The sequence below is a fragment of the Portunus trituberculatus genome, chromosome 37 (genome assembly GCF_017591435.1).
Source record: "Portunus trituberculatus isolate SZX2019 chromosome 37, ASM1759143v1, whole genome shotgun sequence".
In the NCBI taxonomy this organism is placed as follows: Eukaryota; Metazoa; Arthropoda; class Malacostraca; order Decapoda; family Portunidae; genus Portunus; species Portunus trituberculatus.
In genome coordinates, this window is record NC_059291.1 from 13,950,439 (window position 1) to 13,975,106 (window position 24,668).

At 40.7% G+C, this 24,668-nt stretch overlaps 2 protein-coding genes across 4 annotated transcripts in view; one reads left to right on the plus strand and one right to left on the minus strand.

Moving 5' to 3' along the window:
- LOC123514240 (ATP-binding cassette sub-family C member 4-like) overlaps positions 1–17,878 on the minus strand; it is a 221,907-nt gene extending 204,029 nt beyond the window's left edge. The window contains exon 1 of one of the 3 annotated variants that reach the window (XM_045271971.1): positions 17,673–17,878. In XM_045271971.1, coding sequence (XP_045127906.1) covers positions 17,673–17,746 — 74 coding nt within the window. In that variant the 5' untranslated portion in view covers positions 17,747–17,878. Of the gene's footprint in view, positions 1–8,219; positions 8,630–17,672 lie in introns of those variants that run through there. The other 2 variants (XM_045271969.1, XM_045271970.1) reach the window with 2 other exon arrangements.
- A 120-nt stretch (positions 17,879–17,998) lies between these two features.
- LOC123514245 (F-box only protein 27-like) overlaps positions 17,999–24,668 on the plus strand; it is a 42,675-nt gene continuing 36,005 nt past the window's right edge. Inside the window, exon 1 of the mRNA XM_045271989.1 lies at positions 17,999–18,242. Within this exon, the coding sequence (XP_045127924.1) occupies positions 18,240–18,242 (3 nt within the window). The 5' untranslated portion in view covers positions 17,999–18,239. The remainder of the gene's footprint in view (positions 18,243–24,668) is intronic.

Consider the following 24,668-nt stretch of genomic DNA (forward strand, 5'->3'; position numbering starts at 1 on the left):
CTGTTGTTGTGGACAAACCCAAGTTGGTGCGCTGGATAAGTAAAATCGCTGTCCTCGCCTTCCAACACATGCCAACGCTCGTCATCACCCAACTTAACCTAACCTGACTAAACTTAAGCTGCTGCACTTCATTAAACTACTCTAAAATCCTAACCTGATCTAATCTAACCTAAGAATAGCTATTGAAACCAACCTCAAACTGAGAAATGAATTGAAGACAACGTTACCCAACACAATTTAATCTACATATATTCAACTTACCCTAACTTAACGTAACTCATCTAATGTAACATAACATAACCGAAACTAATACAGTCTAACCAAATCTTCCCAACCTAACCAAACCTAAAACAAGAATTACTACCAAAACTGTGAGAGATGCAATAATCAAGTTACTTTCCCTTTCATCTCTGGAGCTTGATTCTCTCTCTCTCTCTCTCTCTCTCTCTCTCTCTCTCTCTCTCTCTCTCTCTCTCTCTCTCTCTCTCTCTCATATTGTTGTTGTTGCCATTCAATTCTTGGTGCCCTTGAGTGTTCGTCCAACAATATAATAAAGTATGCAGTAAGTGTTCATACATTTGATGATTAATAGATGAATATAATATAAATAAATTCATAAAAAAAGGAAGAAAATAATAAAACTACAACTTTTCGTAAACGTCAGCTAGGCAAAAATAGAACATAATACAAAACAAATAAAACAGAGAGAGAGAGAGAGAGAGAGAGAGAGAGAGAGAGAGAGAGAGAGAGAGAGAGAGAGAGGCGAAACGAATAAAAACAACTTCCTGGAAAGAACACGGAATGGTAAAAAAAAAAAAAAAAAAAAAAAAAAAAAAAGCAACGAGCGGGACAACTGAGGAGCCGCCGCGAGCCAAGGAGACAAAAGAAATCTGACTACCGCAACACGCACCACCACATTAATCCTTACGTACTAAGCAACCATCGGCCTTATTTCCGCTATCTTCACCAAACTCTGGTGAAAACTACTTATGGGATTTTCAAGACATGTCTTAAACCTTTCCCTACGATATGCAATTATTCACGACAATTACAAACAAAAGCAAAAAAAAAAAAAACTAGACTTTTGCAATTTCTGGCTATTAAAAAATGTCTCAAAGTGGTTGGCGACGAGGGGAAAATGTACCAAATATGAATGAAAGAAACGGCTCAAGAATCTAGTCAGTTTTAGAAGGATTCTGCTTGGCCAGGACAAAAACGTCATGAAGAACACAACTGGTCATCTTTGGGGGCCTTTGAAAGCCGTCATGGTGAGAGAGCCAAGTGCTTCAGAATACGGAGTTTCTCTGTTTGTAAAATGAGTTTAAAAGATGACCTTAGAGAAGAGATATGTAGAGGACACCATCACCACAACCACCACCACCTATAACATCACAAGTTTTCCGATTAAAGAATCCAGTTTACACCCACAAAGGCGAGAGAGAGAGAGAGAGAGAGAGAGAGAGAGAGAGAGAGAGAGAGAGAGAGAGAGAGAGAGAGAGAGAGAGAGAGAGAGAGAGAGAGAGAGTGACGTAATCAGTGACTTTACACACCCCATATATTGATCTTCCTTCCGCTTTGTAGTGCAGACCACCACCACCACCACCACCACCACCACACCACCACCAATATCACCAATACCATCACCATCACCACCACTATCACTACTACCACCACCACCATCATCAGTAACACCAACAATAATGCTATCACCTCCATCATCACTACCATCATAATCACCACCACCACCACCACTGCTGGGTGTAGCATGAGTTTCTACGGATATTGCCAAGACAGTGAATGCATTTAGATTGTAATGTAAAGAGTGCGGAAAGGATGTTTCTTCACCATAATTACCTGCCTGGGCCGGCTTTTTTATCTGTCACCGGCCACACTTGAATTTCATACATCAGTTAAACAACGCCTCAAAATACGTAAATGCATAGATTTCCAATTTTAAATAATCTGTACTTTCACCTCTGGCAATATCAGTAGAAACTCGCATTACACTCTGTTTACAAACACAAAAGAGATGCTGCAGGATTCTATCAGGTCTACAGGTAATAGTCCCTGTAATGCATACCTACCTGTATCCACCTATCATCCCAATCCATTATTTTGTCTAATCTATCAAGCTCCGTCTTGACTGCACGAACAAACTGGTTACTGAGTCTATTCTAGTCATTCTATACCACACTATATGAGAATCAATTTCTTCCTGTTTCAAAATCCAACAAAGTCAAACTTAAACTCGTGGCTCCTTATCCTATCTTGGGCCTGTGCTATTAAGAGCTTTAGATATTGATCAATTTTAACAAGGATTCTGTAGCATAAGCATACTCCACTGGAAGTTATTGGGATCTTCAAATATGTTTTTTATGGATCTAATTATTGTATAGCAAAAACTTTGCATCATAAATGGAGGAATCATTGCAAATAACACAACTGATCATTTGTGTGGCCCTCAAAGAAAAAGTTTTGAAGAGAGGGAAAATCCTTTAAAAACATGAGCCTTGTTTAGACATTTGGATCAGATCAACAAACTACCGTGTATAAAGCCTTTCAAAATACATGACATCTCTATGCAGTGCTCGTCCTGACTTAAACTTCATCAAACCTAACCGTAAGCAACCAAATCTCGACTTGTCACCTCCCTGATGCCATTCAAACACTTCAGTCAGATCAGCAACATGACATGAATCCAAGACTTATTAAGCATCCTCCTTAGTCTTAGGCTGCCTTTAAACACCTCTATCGGTCAACAAATTAACACCAATAAAGACTTTCAAATTACGAGTCTTCTTTGCAGCTTTTTATCTTTTACGATGCTTTAACATATCGATGAGTGAATAAATCTTTCAAACCACAAGCGAATCATGTTTACAACCAATTTGCCCCATCATTTATGTACGCTGCTTAAACACTTGGATCAGGCAGACATGCTGATGTGATTACTGATTACACATGCGTGGCAGAGAAGCTCTAGGTCTTGATGCTTTTTCTCCTAACCGGTACGGCTTCCCAGGATTATCACTCATGAGGCCGAGTATATGTAATTTCTAAATTGACCTCCGCGAAATTTGTAACCTTTCACCTGCAGATTCAAGAAAACGGAGAGCACTTCAGGCAGACGGGAGGCAGGACTGACGTCGAACTGACGTCAAGCGGCAGAGAGAGAGAGAGAGAGAGAGAGAGAGAGAGAGAGAGAGAGAGAGAGAGAGAGAGAGAGAGAGAGAGAGAGAGAGAGAGAGAGAGAGAGAGAGAGAGAGAGAGAGAGAGAGAGAGAGAGAGAGAGAGAGAGAGAGAGAGAGAGAGAGAGAGAGAGAGAGAGAGAGAGAGAGAGAGAGAGAGAGAGAGAGAGAGAGAGAGAGAGAGAGAGAGAGAGAGAGAGAGAGAGAGAGAGAGAGAGAGAGAGAGAGAGAGAGAGAGAGAGAGAGAGAGAGAGAGAGAGAGAGAGAGAGAGTATTAGCGACATTGTTATAATCCTGAAAATACGTTACTGAAATAATAATAATAATAATAATAATAATAATAATAATAATAATAATAATAATAATAAAAAGGTAATGGCAGGAAAATAAAGTTACAAAACCCATATTTGACATTTGTATCCCATATAACAGTATCCGTGAGTAACATTCATATTTGGTACATTTTCCCCTCGTCGCCGTGGTACAGTGGAACCATGCGTGCTTTGGGGTCCGAGAGGTCTCCAAGCACATGGGTTCAAATCCTGTCCACGGTCCGAGTGTAGGTTGGGCTTCCTCACTCGGGGCAATGGTTTCCTAGCGGGTGGGCTTTGAGATAGGAGGTACCCAAAAAAGTACCCCCTTTAGCCCATAAATTCCCGTGAAAAGCCCACATGGTATAAATAATAAAAAAAAAAAAAAAAAAAAAAAAAACACTCGTAAGAACATAATGGAAGTTGCACGAAGGAATCTTGTGTACACGTGGCAGTCCCTGTGTAACGTAACGATGGATGATAGAGTAGACAACAACACTAAACCCTCCAGTGCTTAACGACATTCATCACACCACACCCTGTATTCTCAAACGCTCCGGGCTCTCAGAAACACTATTTTCAAAGACCACAAGGATGACCAGACGGGTTCTCAAGGGTGCTTCTTCATACTTAAAGTCCAAAGTTCTTTCTAAACCACCACTAAAACAGAGAAACATCCACCACAACCTGTTAAAACTAATCGACGAAACACCTCAATACCGGAACTGGAGCTTCATTATATTTTCTCGTGTTTTTTTTTTTTTTCAGTTCCATTTCCTTTTTGTCCGCAACTCTGTCTCCATCACGCATCAGGAATTGATGGCGGAATTCATGTAATAATTGGACGACACGAACACGGAAGTAATAACACAAGGTCAGATTCTCAGGAACATTTTTTTTTTTTTTTTTTTTTTTGCAGGACGTGCGAGTAAATTACTGGTGGGTGAAGGTGTTTATATTCTATCCACTTGGCATAGTTCAACAACAACTATTCCTCAAATCCCCACACGCAGCTCCCTTCTTATACTTCGCACCAACCGAACTTTTTCCCCTTCACTTAAAATACCTATATATACATTTTCAATCCTTAACTCCAAGCTCATTTATCTTCACTCAAAACTCCTTATTCGGTCCTTCCTTCTTGCATCCAAGCTCCTCTATTCTATCACAACTTTCTCCTTCATTCTAAATAAACTTCCATCGTCTTAACTCCAAAGTTCTTCATTCTAACTCTACGTTCCTTCACCTTCTGTCACTAGTGTTCGTTGTAAGCGCAGATTAGCTTAGATGAGGTCAATAGTTAAAAAGCCAAGGGAATATAAAGAGGAAATGTCGGGGAGAGAGAGAGAGAGAGAGAGAGAGAGAGAGAGAGAGAGAGAGAGAGAGAGAGAGAGAACTTGCCATGCGGGTTATGAAGACAATAAAAGGAAAATTGTTCGGAGGAGGAAAAGTCCCGGAGGCGGCAAATGGGGGTGGAGTGGAGGGGTACTACGGGAATTTCCTAAACTACTTGTTTTCCCTTCTTTCTTTTCTTATTCTCATTCGTCTGATATAGATACTGAAGGGCAAGAAAATGACACAAGGAAAAATAGGAAACGAAGAAATCAACGTCTAGGTATTTCTTTGTTATCTAGGCTGTATATTTAGATATTAACACCGCCACCATTATCGTCAATGTACTCTCCACCATCACCACCACCATCACCATTGTCATCATCACCATAATCAGCTTTCCTCAAATGGGAACAGTCACAAAAAATATAGTTTTAGATACAATATTAAGATACCACAGATGGCAAAAAGGGAGTGAATGATGGAGAGCTTAAATCTTCCAGTATCTGTTGTTCACCATATTCAGCAGCTATGTACTAGTATGTATAGTTAACTGTTAATTAACCCTTCTTTTCTGAAAACAAAAAGGGAGTGAAAGGGACAGTCTAAAGGCGGTGTCACACTAGCACTTTTTCCGTCTACTTTTTCCGTCGTTTTTCAGAAAATCGACAATATTTTTGGTGCGGCCTGTCACACACAAACGGTGTTTCGTCGTCACTTTCCGTCGTCACTTCCCGCCAACACAATGTAAACACAAACATGGAGGCCACGCTGCGGCAAAGATACGCTGCTCTGAACGTAATATTGTGTATTACGAAACATAGATGAGCTAAACAAGCCAAAAAGCGTGCACGGATGCGTTCATGGTTAATGGTAGAACCAATGCACGTAGAAGTAGGTTGAGGAGACGCGACAAGTCTTGTGGTCTTGGTCTTGGTATGTAAACAAAGGCGGAAAATTTGCAGACGGAAACGATCCCTATCGTCTGACAAATTCATGCGATAAGTTCATGTGGAACGTTGAAAAATCGACGGAAATCGCATTAATCGACGGAAAAAGTGCTAGTGTGACACCGCCTTAAATCAGTGGGTCCTAACCTGGGGACCATGGCTCCCTAGAGGGCCATGGGATACTTCTGGGGGGTCACCTAGTAATAGGAAAATTGCACACACACACACACACACACACACACACACACACACACACACACACACACACACACACACACACACACACACTACTGTGCCGGTTACTTCCTTAACTTTGCTCAAATAGCCTGCGTACAGTGATTTTTATCTCACATCAGCATTCCAGGAGTTTTAAAAATCTACTTCTTAAGTCCAAATCACTATGTTACTATAGTATGCCTATAGACATCATTACACAGTTCATAACAAGTAATAACTGACTGAAAAGGTGACAGACACTGAACTGGGCCATGGAGATTATTACGAGTATATATTGGTCGGGGGCCACAGAATAAATCTTACATTACCTGTTCTTTGTCACACCCAGCAGTTTATCAGGCTGATGGAAGTAAAAGGAATGGTTTAAATTTATTGTTTCAACTGACCCTGTAACTTAAGTAGTGAGGTTAACTCCTCTACTACGCTATGCAAAATGGGAAAATGATAGAAATTACAGAATCCATTTAAATCTTCTAGTACCAATTGTTTCATCTGGTCTTGTAGTTTATGTATACGGCGACTCAAATGAGCAGCCCTTCTCTCTGTTATATGTATATGAGCGAATAACAAGAACAGTTTAAATCTTCTAGTACCTCTTGGGGTTTCATCTGATCCTATAATGCATGTCCTCAATGAGGTTAGGGAGCCCATTACCAGTCTATATAACCAATAAGGAACTCTTCCTTCCACACACACACACACACACACACACACACACGAGCATAAAGCCCAGGCCCTGTAAAACTACAACTAGGTAAATACGACTAGGTAAATACACACACACACACACACACACACACACACACACACACACACACACACACACACACACACACACTGGCTTCACAAGCCAGAGGGCCGGGGTTCGATTCCCCGGCCGGGTGGAGATATTTGGGTGTCTCTCCTTTCACGTGTAGCCCCTGTTCACCTAGCAGTGAGTAGGTACGGGATGTAAATCGAGGAATTGTGACCTTGTTGTCCCGGTGTGTGGTGTGTGCCTGGTCTCAGGCCTAACCCAAGAGCGGTGGGGCAAATGGGCAAGCCTCTTAATGTGTAGCCCCTGTTCACCTAGCAGTAAATAGGTACGGGATGTAACTCGAGGGGTTGTGGCCTCGCTTTCCCGGTGTGTGGAGTGTGTGTTATGGTCTCAGTCCTACCTGAAGATCGGTCTATGAGCTCTAAGCTCGCTCCGAAATGGGGAAGATTTGCTGGGTGACCAGCAGACGACCGTGGTGAATTAGTACTGTCTCTGTTACTTCCTTAACTTTGTTCAAATAGCCTGCGTACAGTGACTCCAATGAAGTTAAGGAGGCCGTCATTAGCAGTCAAAGAGTCTAAGACCACTAACAATTTCACATCGTTCCTGCTCCGTCTTTGTGGTTGCTAGACAAAGGGATAGGGACGTGGTGGAGGCGGCGTGGTGCTCATCAACCTCTAATAAAGGAATTCAGTCAATCAAGAGTCATTTTTACCGGTCTCAACACACGTGCTGTACTACCAAACACTTAAAGGTAACTGGGCTGCGTAGTTATTGAGGTGCTGAACGTGTTTTTTTTTTTTTTTTCTTCTTTTGCGGGGAAGGAGTGGGATCTCTCTCTCTCTCTCTCTCTCTCTCTCTCTCTCAAACACACACACACACATACACACCGCGTAGTGTAGTGGTTAGCACGCTCGACTCACAATCGAGAGGGCTGGGTTCGAGTCCCGGGAAGCGGCGAGGCAAATGGGCAAGTCTTTTAATGTGTGGCCCCTGTTCACCTAGTAGTAAATTGGTACGGGATGTAACTCGAGGGGTTGTAGCCTCGCTTTCCCGGTGTGTGGAGTGTGTTGTGGTCTCAGTCCTACCCGAAGATCGGTCTATGAGCTCTGAGCTCGGCTGGGTGGGTGACCAGCAGGCGACCGAGATGAATTACACACACACACACACACACACACACACACACACACACACACACACACACACACACACACACACACACACACACACACACAGAGAGAGAGAGAGAGAGAGAGAGAGAGAGAGAGAGAGAGAGAGAGAGAGAGAGAGAGAGAGAGAGAGAGAGAGAGAGACAGACAGACAGACAGACAGACAGACCAGACCAGACCAGACCAGACAGACAGACAGACAGACAGACAGACAGACAGACAGACAGACAGACAGACAGACACACACACACACACACACACACACACATACTCACCACATCAATAACCACGAGATAACATTTGCCTTTTCTCCCGGGCACGGGTTGTTGGGTCTGGTGACGGAGCCCACAATCCCCTTGTCAGGCCGCCACCGTCTGGGAGAGGAGGACGAGGCGAGGCGCAAGGACGAACCGGAGGCGGCGACGGAAGCAGGGCCAGAGACGGCGGAGGACGGGTCAGGGATAGAGGCGGAGATGGCATGCAGGGAGACGCAGGAGGAAGCAGAAGACTCGGAGAGGTCTCGTGAGGTAGCCATTGAAAAGTCGTGATGATGGTCGTGGTGGTGAAAAAGAGACTGAACGAAACGAAGCTGGTTCAATATTCAGTGCAATTTTGAAACGAAAGAAATGGAAAACAAAACCCACTTGAGCAAAACAGATTACCAGCACAAGGAAGGAGTTGCAATTTTACTACGACTACTACTACTACTACTGCAGTTAATATTTCAATAGTTTTCTTCTTGACGAGCAGACGAACAAGATCAATAGCGGTATAAATAGTCCACTTCTTCACTGTTACGTAACATTCCAACACTGAGCCGCAGTTACATTCCTTCCTTGTTTTTGAGAGTTAGCACGAGATAAGAGAACCACGAAAGATGCGCAGCAGAGACACTAGAGAAGCACGAAAGAACCACTAGACACGAGATAAGAGGGACTATAAAACTGGATGAGAACCACGATAACCACCACGAGATAATCACACGACACGAGAGAACCACTAAAAACCCTAAGAGAACCAGATGAAAATTGAGATAAAACCAGAACCGCTGATGAACAAATAAAAACACCAAAACCACTAAAGAACACAAGTGAAGAAAGAAGACACTAGAGCCACCAAAACATATACTCAAAAAGACCCACAAGGGAATCACACACACATAAGAGAAAAACACGGAGAAATACATAAAAAAAAAATCAATAAAAACACCGAGGGACCACTTATAAAAACACAAGGGACCCACTGGACAACCACCGCGCTGCTTCCACGCCGTAACTACTGCAGGAGCATACTGTCCGAACCTAGGGCTGAATGTGGGGTGACGCAGTGAAATGTCAGGGTATCGACCACTGAATTAACCTCCGTGACGGTAAGGTAAAACTGTGTGACGCTTTCTTCTTCTTTACAATGTATTTGCAAAAGGGACACTCATCTCGAGCAACAAAAATGTACTGAAGAATATAAAAAAAATAAATAAATAAAAAGGAATGAAAAGAAGGGCCCACTCAGATGCTAGTTCCTAAAGAGAGAAGCTTAGGCCGGGCGCACATTGAAACGCAGGCAACACAGGCGACACAGCACAGAGCAGGGCAGAAAACTGTATCTCACTGGTTTAAACCTAAGCACGCATATTGACACGCAGGACACCACAGCACAGGCAAAGACGATATAAGAGACTCTGTGGCACAGGTACAGACCTGTGTCGGCCTGCGCGACGCAGTCGTTCAAACGCAGTTTCCTGTGTCACGTGCGGCGCAGCTTGATAGCAACTCGCTCTTTAGTACTCAACAATGTCGTCTACGGAGCAACTCATAGAGGCTGCTCGCCATCAAAGAGTACTGTATGACACTAGTCATCCTGATTATATGAGAGGAACTTATAAGGACGAGTTATGGGCTCACATTCCATTAAGTCTACAATTAAAAGATGGTGAGTATGGGATATTGCTGAGTGAAAATTGCAAATACGACTTGGAGATTAGGTTTTCTGTTGATAGGCTATAGTTGTATGAAAACTGCAAATACGACTTGAAGATTAGGTTTTCTGTTGCCATGATGAACGCTACCGCACAGGACGACAGGCTGCTTCTCAATGTGCGCACCACACCAATGCTGCCCTGTGCTGTCCTGTCCTGCCCTGCCCTGCCCTACCCTGTGTCTACCCTGCTCTGCTCTGCCCTGTCTCAATGTGCGCTTGGGCTTACGCAATTGTTTTTCACGTGTTCTTGAATGCAGTACCGAGGTTTTGATGTCTTTCTTCATTGTTTCGCTTATTCATTTGCCTCTTGTGTCCTCTTCAGTGCAGTGCTTTTAATGGGTTTTTTCCAGGTTTTTTGTCTCGTTTCATTGTTTCGTTCATTCGTTTGTCTCGCGTGTCCTCTTCAATGCCGTGCTTTTATTGGGTTTCCCAGGTTTTTGTCTAGTTTCATTGTTTTGTTTATTCATTTGTCTCGCGTGTTCCCCAAAGAAGTGTTTCTAAGAAGGCCTTTCCAGTTGCTTCTGTTACGCTATTATTTCGCTTATTCCTTCGTCTCGTCTACAGATCTTATTAACCTCTCATTAGAGCCATAAAAGATCATAAAAAAAAAGTGTAAGTTCAAGTAGACGCAGAAGTGTTTCAGAATACAGTCCCAAGATTTTCAGGCACTTCAGCATCTCATTAAACTATTTTCAATGTGCTCTAGTAAGAGAGTTTTCATAATTTTACTAATAATGTAACAAGTATTAAGCATTATCAGAGGCAGAAACAACCTCGACAGCTCAATACAATCTTAGTAGAATCTGGAAATAGTCATAATGAAAGAATAAAGCGTCTCTGAACATACGAATTCTGAAACGCCTCCGTGTCACATTCAAAAGGCTTCGGCTGATATTACGGGTTCTAATGATATTTTTACAATTATAGTGACATTAAAAAGATTTACTATATTATACTATACTATACTATATTATATAGAGGACTTTTCGATGTATTTCTTACTAGAATTTAATGCAATGAAGCATTATAATACAGTAATTTTCTTTTCACATTTGCTAAGCATCTCGAAAATTTATAATAGTGATCCATAAGTTGTAAACTGGCATTCTGAAGATAAGTCCTGCATAGTACACTGGCAGGTCATCAGTTTGAACCTTTTTTCTGTATTTCTGTATTTCGATGTTTTGTATCTTGTACTGTACCACCCCTTGTATTGTATCTCCCCCCTCAAACTTTGAGTTTGGTAAGAGTTTGCCTTCGATGTAAGAAGTACTGGTCCTTCCTTGCTTGCTCCTCGCTGATAAACAGTTTGCCAGTATTTGTGTTTAAAAGGATATTATAATCAAGTTTACAAAGCCTTATTGCTCTGTGTGCTGACTGCTATAGCAGCTGAAAAATGGTGTCACATAGCAGTGAAGTATGGAAATATTTCATGAGTAAGTCAAGTGACCTAGCACAGTGTCTGTCGTGCAAGAAAGATTATTCACGAAAGGGACGTGGAACTACATCTTTGAAAAACCACTTGAAATCAGTGCATAAAGAACAGTTTTTAAAGAGTTAATGGCAAAAGAGAGAAAGAAGTTGGAAAAAAATAAATACAGAAAAAAACACCTTAGCAAAAAGCAAAGACAGATGCTAAGCAAAGGAATGTTGCTGAGTATTTTCAGAGTGCAAAATTATGGGATGCTTCTAACCCTAAGACAAAGAAACTAGATAAATGCACAGCAGATATGTTAGTCATGGATGAATTAAATAGATGAATTAGATACTTTCAAAGAGAGAAGTATCAACTGTTAAGACACCATTCGAACTCATTTGGCAGTATTTTGGTTCTCCAACCTTGTTTTTATTTGTTACTTCTGCTATCTGCATGGTCTGACACTGAAGCAGGTTTTTTTTTTTTTTTTTTTTTTGTCCTCTTGGTCAGAGCGTTTGACCCATATCACCCACCGCCCAAGCTCATCCTGAGTGTAACCACCTAGAACCTGGGTATGATGGTGATATGTAGGTAACTTTAAACCACTCGACAAATGGCAAAGTGTTTTAAGGCTGTACGTGGTGGGATTCGAACCTACGCGTGGACGTCTGCCCGATCCCACGCTCACCACCTTATCCACTATGCCACTCTCTCTCTCTCTCTCTCTCTCTCTCTCTATATATATATATATATATATATATATATATATATATTTTTTTTTTTTTTTTTTTTTTTCTAAATTTGTACATTTTCATGCTAAGTAAAGGAACTAAACAAAATACTAACACTAATCATCACTGCAATGTTTAAATGGTAGGAATACTTTACACAAGTATAGATCGATGTCTTTCGGGCTACATGAAAAAAAAAAAACTCAAGTATCTTGTAAAAAGATATTGAAACTAACAGGAAAAGGGGAGGTCAGGAAATTTGACTAAAATGCACTATATTATTGTTAGATCTATTTACACATATGACAAATGAATAATACTAATTCCTCTTTATGAATCAAAACCTTAAACATGAAAGCAGAAAAAAATTACATATCTAAAAATGCGGAAAAAAATCTTAAAATTCACACATACAACGCGAATGAGCGGTTAGGGTGGAGACAAACTTTTGTGGAAATTGAATCAAATTCACTATATTTCAGATGTGTTAAGCAAAATTCGTGATGAAAAACAAGTCTTGTTTGCCGAGTCACTTCTATATAATCAGTTTGTTATCGCGAAAAAATAAACTAACACGAAAAGGAAAGAGAAAAAGGCGCACGCACGCAAGCATGCACGGGCGGGGTGGGGGGGGGGGAGTGGCGCGCGCGCACGCGCGAGCACACACACACGGCCCGGTAGCTCAGTGGTTAGAGCGCTGGCTTCACAAGCCAGAGGACCGGGGTTCGATTCCCCGGCCGGGTGGAGATATTTGGGTGTGTCTCCTTTCACGTGTAGCCCCTGTTCACCTAGCAGTGAGTAGGTACGGGATGTAAATCGAGGAGTTGTGACCTTGTTGTCCCGGTGTGTGGTGTGTGCCTGGTCTCAGGCCTATCCCAAGATCGGAAACAATGAGCTCTGAGCTCGTTCCGTAGGGTAACGTCTGGCTGTCTCGTCAGAGACTGCAGCAGATCAAACAGTGAATCACACACACACACACACACACACACACACACACACACACATCCAGGAAAGCGGCAAGGCAAATGGGCAAACCTCTTAATGTGTAGACCCTGTTCACCTAACAGTAAATAGGTACGGGATGTAACTCGTGGGGTTGTGGCTTCGTTTTCCTGGTGTGTGGAGTGTGTCGTGGTCTCAGTTCTACCCGAAGATCGGTCTATGAGCTCTGAGCTCTCTCCGTAATGGGGAAGACTGGCAGGGTGACCAGCAGACGACCGTGGTGGTAGTGAATCTCACACACACACACACACACACACACACACACACACACACACACGCGTAGTGTAGTGGTTAGCACGCTCGACTCACAATCGAGAGGGCCGGGTTCAAATCCCGGTAAGCGGCGAGACAAATGGGCAAGCCTCTTAATGTGTGGCCCCTGTTCACCTAGCAGTAAATAGGTACGGGATGTAACTCGAGGGGTTGTGGCCTCGCTTTCCCGGTGTGTAGAGTGTGTTATGTGGTCTTAGTCCTACCCGAAGATCGGTCTATGAGCTCTGAGCTCGCTCCGTAATGGGGAAGACTGGCTGGGTGACCAGGCGACCGAGGAGGTGAATCACACACACCGCGTAGTGTAGTGGTTAGCACGCTCGACTCACAATCGAGAAGGCCAGGTTCAAGTCCCGGAAGCGGCGAGGCAAATGGGCAAGCCTCTTAATGTGTGGCCCCTTTTCACCTAGCAGTAAATAGGTACGGTATGTATAACTCGAGGGGTTATGGCCTCGCTTTCCCGGTGTGTTGTGTGATGTGGTCTCAGTCCTACTCGAAGATCGGTCTATGAGCTCTGAGCTCGCTCCGTAATGGGGAAGATTGGCTGGGTGACCAGCAGACGACCGAAGTGAATTACACACACACACACACACACACACACACAGACTGCAGCAGATCAAACAGTGAAACCAGGCTCACTCCACCACTACCGATGTGTTCTCCTCAGTAGTACAATTCAAGACCTTCAGCGTGAGCCAGAGTGAATGGATACACAATGAGCGGCGGTTTACAAGCGAGGTCATTTACGAGACCAGTCACCAGCCTCCGAGATGCAGTGACTTGAAAATAATAACAATAAAATTAATAAATAAATAAGAAATAAATGTACAGTAAATCATAGATGTCAGAATGCCGCATCTTAACGCTCCCTACATCTCATCCTTTCTAGCAATCACGCAAACCTAAATAACAAATAAATTAATAAATCAACAGGACTTGTCTGGTGTAGCCTGGATTGCCCTAACTACATTAATCCCTTTGTTAACCCCCATGGAGCTCAGAGAGAGAGAGAGAGAGAGAGAGAGAGAGAGAGAGAGAGAGAGAGAGAGAGATTGCCTAAGATATTATCCTTAAGAAATTAGTACCAAGAAGCAGCAGCAGCAAGTAGTAGTAATAGTAGTAGTAGTAGTAGTAGTAGTAGTAGTAGTAGTAATATAATCATAGTCTTAGTAATTGTTATAATAACATGTGTTCTCCTCAGGCATTTTGCTTTGTTGAATGAACGTTGCTTCACTCCTGGTCAAAAGATAATATTTCTGTGGACCTCGGAACTTGTAGCTGCCAGTGAACGGGACTAAACATTAAACAACATATCTATTGTACATTTTTACTTCTTGGTTATTATGTAGACTATCCTAGCTTTTGTTTATTACATATATTTCTTTCCCACGTCAGAATATGTAATGTCAGAGAGAGAGAGAGAGAGAGAGAGAGAGAGAGAGAGAGAGAGAGAGAGAGAGAGAGAGAGAGACCTAAAACTGTTTAACTTTAACTTCCTTAAAACCTCCTGATTTGGAGGTAAGAGTTAAGTCGAAGATCTTAGAGTTACGATGAAGGAATCAAGGAGTAGGTATTTATTATCTCTTCTTTTTTACGAAATGAGAAAGGATTTTGGAGTTCGCCATATTTGATCCATTCATACTCATGGATGGAATCTTACTATTATGTATGTGTAGTTGTGAATTGAAATCATGACATATTACACACACCATTTCACATAAATCATGTAGGCCTACTAATGAAGCTTCATATCTCGCGAACTATTCATATTTACTCAGTTTGTCGTCAGTATCACGGGCTCGCCAATAGCAGCTTAATGCACACTTCTGACTGGCATCATAATGAGCCCGCTCCAAATGAAATTAAGGAATACCAAGTTAAGGGATACTTGTTTATTTATATAATGCAATAAAACAGAATGACTTCGACCAACAAGCATAATAATCTAAGTTTTTGTAAGAACCCAATAGCAATACACCACCCTGAGTTCCCGATCACAGACCTGCCAGGCGTATAAATGTATCTCCCTAAATGCACTAGCTGCCTGTGATACACTCATAACAAACGGTTTTTATGTACATTACTTTTTCTCATCATCACCATCTTTCCTTGGTACAGCCCGTGGATGTAGTTACCACCATGATGGAGAGTGAAGGTATGGGGAAAAGCGGTTACGGCGTGGTGGTAACCATGGTAACGCGTCCCTCTTCTCCCAGAAGCTGATTAGAAGTCTGGTTTAATCGATTTGGCTTGACCTTAGCAATTTCCAGTCGATATCAGCTGATACACCACTTTAATAGCTAATTCGAGGGGGAAAACTCGTCATGCACTGCTGCACAACACGGCTGCCTCCGACGGTCGCGCACAGATCTGCACGCACGAAGACCCTATATTGCAATTCTTGCTCCTAGAATAGTTGGGATGTCCATGCAGTACCACGATAACTCTATGTGGGTTAGACGAGGCAAGTTAGCGGCCAAACTCCCAAGACCTTGGCCACACATTGCTTAAAATGAGCCAATTACGTCATACTACAGTGACTACATGAACATCAACCCAGCTAAAGCCAAGACAAGACGCCTTAGCAGCCACATGTCGTCCACCTGCCCGTGGCTCCTGGCTATGTTGTACATATACTAGTACAAACAGTGACATAAGTGTACAGTACTCTCTCTCTCTCTCTCTCTACACCACCGTTAATATATTGCGCAAACATTTAATCAAACTTTGCATGGTATAAAGAAATAAACACTATGCTACAGACCACCTCCCGGGCATGACCTCAGTACGTACAGTATGCTATAAATACTTTTTTATGAAATAGGGGAAGTTGGTCAAGGGCAACAAAAAAGAAAAAGAAAAGGCCCACTTGATTGTCAGTTTCCTAAAAGATTAAGAGAGTTAGCCAAAAATCTGGGATAAATGTCTTGAAACCTTCCACATAAAAGAAGTAAACTCGTAGGAAGACCGAAATACAGAAGCAGGCAGGGAGTTCCAGAGTTTACCCGAGCAGGGTATGAAAGATTGAGAGAAGTGGTTAACTCTTGCATTAGAATTGGACAGAGTACGGGTAAGAGGAAAAAAAATAAATAAATAAATAAAATCGTAATGTACAGCGAGTCGCAGGAAGAGGGGAGGCATGCAGTCAGCAAGATCAAAAGAGCAGTTAGCATGAAACTAGCGATAAAAGATAGCATGGGATGCAACATTCCGGCGGTGAGAAAGAGGCTGAAGACAGTCAGAGGAGAGTTGATATGGCGAAAAGCTTTTGATTTCATCCTATCTAGTAAAACTAGTTACCAGTGGCTAACTCTTTTCTGGTTTTGGCTAGGCTGCTCCCGCCATACATAAATAAATAAATAAATAAATATATATAAATATATATATATATATATATATATATATATATATATATATATATATATATATATATATATATATTTAGCCATCACTTTATAACCTAGTGCAGTATTTACATTATGCCTAACTCTAGCCAGTAGTTCACATATGGGCTTTGCATAGAGACGGTGATGAGAAGAGAACATACCAGTGATAAACGTTTTTGTATAAGCATTTCTTAATATTTAATTTTATTACACTCTTCAAGGGAGACATACAACTCACTGATGTCTGTTTGACGAACATATTCTCTCTCTCTCTCTCTCTCTCTCTCTGTGTGTGTGTGTGTGTGTGTGTGTGTGTGCTATTCGATAGGGTGGGAGGAAAAATTAACGTGATAAATTTAAATTCGTGTTACGTTTCCCACTATTTGTCATTTCACAATTAGCCAGTGATACAAACTTTAACTGTTAGTTATCATTTCTCACAATGTCCATATATCTATTGGCACAGGTACATTCACCACTACTTATATCATACACCAATGATGTATCATTGACAGTACCTTAACGAAAAATGGATCTAGATCAACTTATTTACAATCTGCATGATTTGTTGAGCCGTTTACTAGGATAAAGTCCATAACCTGCTTATTTCAAAGATTTTTATCCTATCTACAGCAGAACCAAAATAATGTACTGTACGTGATGTTACGAAACTTTATGAACCTTGTCATACACAATGACCCGCTGGCAGCTCAACATATTAGCTATCTTGATCGATTTGTACTGTTTCCTTTATGGCGCCAGGATTTGATTGACTAAACTCTCGCCTGGGCAATCTTCTTCAAGGGGCAACACTGATGAGGAATGTAAGCATGTGGGTACCAATGAATGGAGGCCCGCCGCCGTGTTAAAGCTTGCAGTCGCTGTCATCTGCTGTTTCCCTCGTTCCCTGACCCCGGATGAAACGAGGTGAAAACTCTTACTTACCAGAACACCATCCTGTTGATGAGTCCCGCGTCATCACGAGGGTTGGGTGGCTGCTTCTTACGTGTCTGATCCATTCTAGTATTTCTAAAGGGTATGAACCAATACGATCAATGGCAGGAGTAACGTGCAATTCTCTCAGAGACACAGACGAGCAACACCCACCACCCTAGCAGCTGGCCCAGCTCTGCCTCTCTCTCCAAGGTGTCGCGCGGGTAACAGCTGATCTTGATGCTGCTAAGCGCAACACGGGAAACGTTGTTATACTGGAATATTCTTAGCACTAAGTTACGACATTGCAAAATGTATTATATACTATTTATTAGAAAAAAAATCATTTGAAGGGTTTTACCTTTTAACTGTAGCAATTGTGTGTTTTAATTTTTTACTTGTGTGCCGTATCACCCAGTAATTCTTGTCCTGTTCAGTGTTTACGTGACTTGACTCAGAGTCACAAGTAGTGATTGAGGAAGATAGCACAAGAGAAAGATTTCTACATATGCTTTCGCCTCTCCTGGATATCCTTCTCTAGTAATCAGACCCAGCTTTGTGGAAAAAAAAAAAATAGCCATGGTGAGTCAATGTCTTAGAATACGGAAGCAGAGAATGATGTAGCAAAGGGATTTCATTCTGTCATCCTAGCCGCCCAGTTTTACTTAGTGCCACCTCTCCTAGCCACAGAATGAAAGACACTCATTTCCCATGTGTGTAGAGAACATTCCTGCAAATAACATTCTGTTGCAATTTGTTCATGGTCCAACTATTTTGTGCCTTAGAATGTCTGTACTTTAACCACCTTGGTCATCACCTCTGTGTGTGTATTTACTTATAGTTTATAATTGTAGTTTTACAGGGTCTGGGCTTTACGCTCGTGTGGCCCCGTCTCCTTATCTACACTTATACAATTTTTCTTTAAAACTATGCACACTCGTTGCTGACACCACTTCCTCACTCAAACTGTTCCAAGTCTCATCACATCTTTGCGGGAATCTATATTTTTTAACATCTCTCAGACATCTTCTTGTGTGTGTGTGTGTATTTACTTAGTTGTAGTTTTACAGGGCCCTGGGCTGCTCGTGTGGCCCCGTCTCCATATCTACACTTATCCAATTTTTCTTTAAAACTATGCACTCTCGTTGCGGACAACACTTCTTCACTCAAACTGTTCCACGTCTCAACACATCTTTGCGGGAAACTTACTGTATTTTGTTACGGTAGTTGTAGTTTTACAGGGCCCTGGGCTGCTCGTGTGGCCCTGTCTCCATATCTACACTTATCCAATTTTTCTTTAAAACTATGCACACTCATTGCGGACAACACTTCTTCACTCAAACTGTTCCACGTCTCAACACATCTTTGTGGGAAACTATATTTTTTAACATCTCTCAGACATCTTTTATTGTTACTCCCATTACTTCCACCATACCATCACCATATTGCATTTCCTCCACACATATATTATCACAAACCATTATTAGCACTCCCCCCTTTTCCCTTCCTGTCTCTTCTCCAGTTATTATATTCCTCTTTTCTAAAGCTAACATGGATCTCCTCTTTTAATTTTGTTACTACTATGCACATTACATCCAGTCTTTTTTCTTTCAAATAATCTTTAACCTTCAACACACTGGATAACAATCCATCTATATTAGTATAAGTCACTCTTAATTTCTTGTCTCTTCCATGACCTCCTCCTTCTTCCATAGATACCACTTCTTTAGTCTCATATCTAGAATGATCCAGTAGAAATTTTTTTTTTTTATTTCCATCCTTTTCTCATTTTTTTTTTTCCTTAGCTTCATTTCTTAGCACTTTCTCCTTCTCCCTCTTTTCCAGGTTCATATCTCTTTTGATCCATGTATCCTTAAATTCAGTATCATCAGCCAGTTTCCCTTTTTTTTTTTTTTTATCATAATTTCCTCCACTGCCACCTGCGATCTCATTCTCACTTTCATTGGCCTTTTACCCCCTCACTAAATCTTCCCAACCTAATCACTTCCTCCACTTCCTGGTCCAACTCCGGTGTGTTATCCTGGACCTGTTTGATAATAGTTTTTGCCAATTCTCTCTCTTCTCGCTCTCTCATGAACTTGTTTGGAATTTTTTTTCCTTCATCCCAAAAATTAAGAAACATTTCTTCTTATCCACCATATCTCTCATAAGAGCTTCTTTCTCCTTAATTACTTGTATAACAGTGTCCTTTATCTTTTCCTGAATTTGCTTCCTTACTACCTCTGAAAATTTTACTTTTTCCTCTTCCTGTTCCTGTTTCTATGCATTTCATAATTCCTCCAATTTGCTTTCACCCATACCATTCTCTACTTTATCCTCCCCATCCTGTATTTTTTTCTTTTCGCTCCTTAAGGAGTCTTTGTAGTTGCAACATGTAGCCTTTAGTATATCATTTTGTTTCTTTATCTCCTGCATCTCCTCCTTCATCTCTTGATTTATTTCCGTTACTTTCCAACATTCCTCTAATCTCACTTTTAGTTCAATGTTTTCTTTTATCAATTTGTCTTGATTTCCATCATACTTGACATTACTTCCTTCATGTATCTTAAATTTCTTTCCACGTTTATCAGCCTCCTCATATTACCTCTTTCCTATCTAAATCCAGAAAAATCCTTGTCCGTATTATCATCACTCAGTCTCTTCAAGCCCACAGGTGTTTCGACAAACCTCTGGTTTTCAAAACATGGTGTTTGTTTTGGTCCTGTATGTTTGGCCGTGCCACCTAGCTCTACCTCTTTCCAATTTTCCATTCTATATGGTATAAAAATCTTAATTATTTTGGAGACAGGAGAATCCTATGGCCCCCTACCCCTTTATATATACATCTATGTCAGGCTCCAACGCCTGCTGAAGTGTTTCCCCTGGGAGCTCTTTTCACATGTCTTGTCAGTACGATGGCACTCTCATGTGTATTTACCTAGTTGTATTTACCTAGTTGTAGTTTTACAGGGCCTGGGCTTTACGCTTGTGTGGCCCCGTCTTCATATCTACACTTATCCAATTTTTCTTTAAAACTACACACACTCCTTGCTGACACCACTTCTTCACTCAAACTGTTCCAAGTCTCAACACATCTTTGTGGGAAACTATATTTTTTAACATCTCTCAGACATCTTCCCTTCCTCAGTTTTTTACTATGCGATCTTGTGCTTCGAATGTCGTATTCTTTTCTCAGGATCAGTTTCTCATTATCCACTTGATCCATTCTGTTAATCAATTTATAAACTTGTATCAGATCCCCTCTCTCCCTTCTCTGTCCCAGGGTTGGTAGATCCATAGCCTTTAGTCTCTCCTCATATGTCATCCCTTTAAATTCTGGAACCATTCTTGTAGCCATTTTTTGTAGTCTCTCCAATTTCCTTATGTGTTTCTTTTAATGGGAGGTCCACACAACTCCTGCATATTCCAATCTGGGTCTTATTATAGTAACTACTTGTCAATTTCTTCATCATTTTATTTGTCCATGTAGTGAAATGCTAATCCAATATTCCTTAGCAAATTATATGTCTCTCTGAAAATTCTATCAATGTTGCTTACCAGTTGATTGTTTTCTTCCATCGTCACTCCCAAGTCCTTTTCCTGTTTTACTTTCTCCAGTTCTAACTATTCCATCTCCCATCTTATAGATTCCCACGGGTCTTCTTTCACTCTTTCCCATTTCCATGACATGGCTTTTGTCCACATTGAATTCCATCTCCCACTTTTTACTCCATTCCCAGATCTTATTTAGGTCTTCCTGCAGTATTTCACAATCCTCTTTTTGCTTCATAACTCTGCACAGTTTCACATCGTCCGCAAACAGATTTATGTAGCTGTTCACTCCTTCTGGCATGTCGTTTATGTATATGAGAAAAGTATTGACGCCAATACTGACCCCTGTGGCACTCCACTTTCTACTGTTCTCCACTTGGACTTCATATCTTTAACTACCGTCCTTATTTCTCTCCCCTTCAAATAATTTTCCATCCATCTCAATGTGCTTCCTTTTAAGCCACCCTTCTCTAACTTTCACAGTAATCTTCCATGTGGCACTTTATCAAATGCCTTTTTTAAATCCAAATAAATACAGTCAATCCATCCCTCTCTCTCTTGTACTCTGTTGATTATTCTAGAGTAGAAACTCAGTAAATTTGTTACACACAACCGCCCTTTTCTAAAACCAAATTGGCTATTTGATAATAATTTGTTGTCGTCAAGGAACTCGATCCATTGTTTCTTTATTATTCTTTCACACATCTTGCATATTACACTAGTTAGTGATACCGGTCTGTAATTTAAAGGTTCTTCCTTCCTTCTGCTCTTATATATGGGAACCACCTCAGCTCTTTTCCATTCTACTGGTACTGTTCCATTTTCTATTGAGCATTTTATGATGTATATAGGACTTGCTAGTTCTTCCCTACATTCTTTCACTATTATGCCTGAGACTTCATCCAGTCTCATTGCCTTCTCTTCATCCAGTTCCTTCATTAACTCTTTTATTTCAAGCTTGGTTACTTTAATCTCTTTCATATAGACTGTCTCTCTATTACCCTGTGGCCTTTGAAATTTGGATTCCTTAGTAAAGACCTCCTGGAATTTATTATTTAATAGTTCTGCCATACTTTATGGGTCTTCCACTATCTCGTTCTCTTCTTTTAACCTTTCTATTGTTTCTTTTTGCCTAATTTTTCCATTTATGAATCTGTAGAACAATTTTGGTTGCTCCTTACATTTTTCAACAATGTCCTTTTCAAAGTTCTTTTCCTCTTCCTTCCTCACCTTAACATATTCATTTCTCGCTGCCTTGAAGTTTTCCTTATTTACTGGATTTCTATTTCTCCTCCACCTTTTCCATGCTCCATCTCTTTTCTCCTTTGCCCTAGCACATCTTGCATTAAACCAATCTTTCTTTCCTTCTTCTTTAGGTCTATATTTCGGGACATATTCCCTGACTCCTGTTTTGTATATTTACAAAAATGAGTTATACTTCTCTTGCATCGTCTCTGAGTTTTTCATCTCCTCCCAGTTTACGTTTTTAAAATAGTTCTTGAGATTCTCAATATCAGCCTTTCTGTAATTTGATCGGTCTCCTTTGTATGAATCGTCTCTATCTTCCTTTCCCTCTTCTATATCCATTTCTAATATTTATTTACTGGATTTCTATTTCTCCTCCACCTTTTCCATGCTCCATCTCTTTTCTCCTTTGCCCTAGCACATCTTGCATTAAACCAATCTTTCTTTCCTTCTTCTTTAGGTCTATATTTTGGGACATATTCCCTGACTCCTGTTTTGTATATTTACAAAAATGAGTTATACTTCTCTTGCATCGTCTCTGAGTTTTTCATCTCCTCCCAGTTTACGTTTTTAAGATAGTTCTTGAGATTCTCAATATCAGCCTTTCTGTAATTTAATCGGTCTCCTTTTTATGAATCGTCTCTATCTTCCTTTCCCTCTTCTATATCCATTTCTAATATTAAATGGTCACTCTTTCCCAATGGGCACTTATATCATCATTCATTTGTATACCCCTTGTAAAAATTAGGTCCAATCTCGCCGGCTCGTTGTTTCCTCTGAATCTTGTGCATTCCTTTACTCTCTGGTCCATCACATTGGTTATCATTAGGTTCAGGAATCTTTCTCCCCAGGCTTCTTCCCCCATTCCACTTTCATAATTTTCCCAGTCCACTTCTTTACAGTTGAAATCTCCTACTAATATCACTTTTCTCCTTTCTTTAACGATTCTCGTTAGACTCCTTATTGTGTCATCTATCATGTCTTTATATTCTTGATTGGTCCATGAATTTGTTTTTGGTGGCACATATGTTCCAATGATTGTTAACTCTTTTTTATTAATATGCATCTTAACATACAGTACTTCTGCTTTTCCTTCCCCATATTCCACTTGGTTTATCACTATCTCCTTCCTTAACATTATCATGACTCCTCCTCCTCCTTTACCCCCTCTGTCTCTTCTCCATACATTATACCTATTATCCAAGTTTATTTTGATTGCCTCATTTAGTTTTGTTTCAGCCAGGCATACAATATCCAGATTTTCTTTCTTTATGTAATCTCTTAATTCTAATTTACTTGATAAAACCTTGTCTATGTTCGTATACATCATTTTTAGTCTCTTGCCTTTATAATTTTTAGTTAAACTTGTTCCACTTTTTTCTCTTCCTTCTCATTTATATACCATTTCCTTATCCTGTCTCCTAGAATTCTCCAAAAAAATACCTTTTTTTTTTTTTCTTCTGACCTTTCAATATTTTTTCCCTTTATTTTGTGTTTGTGTGTGTGTGTGTATTCACCTAGTTGTATTCACCTAGTTGTAGTTTTACAGGGCCTGGGTATCATACTCGTGTGGCCCCGTCTCCATATCTACACACATCCAACTTTCCTTTAAAACTATGCACACTCCTCTCTGACACCACCTCCTCACTCAAACCATTCCACACCTCCACACATCTTTGTGGGAAACTATATTTCTTCACATCCTTCAAGCATATTCCCTTGGCTATCTTTTTACTATGCGATCTGTAGTTCTATTTAAGTTTTCCTCTCTCAACATCATTTGCTCATTATCCACTTCATCCAGTCCGTTCAACAGTTTATAAACCTGTATTAAATCTCCTCTTTCTCTTCTTTGTTCCAAGGTAAGCAAATTCATTTCTTTTAATCTCTCCTCATAGGTCATTTCTGCCAATTCCGGAACCATTTTGTTGCCATTCTCTGCAATCTCTCCAACTTCCTTATATGCTTCTTTTTATAAGGGGACCAAACCACTCCAGCATATTCCAATCTTGGTCTAATTACCATACTAATTAATTTCTTCATCATATCTTTATCCATATAATGGAAGGCTAATCCAATATTTTTATCAAATTATACGTTTCTCCAAACATCTTATCAATATGAGCCTCAAACTGCCCATGGTCTTGTATTATCACTCCCAAATCCTTTTCCTTTTCCACCTTTTTCAACACTACTTCTTCACCCATCTTA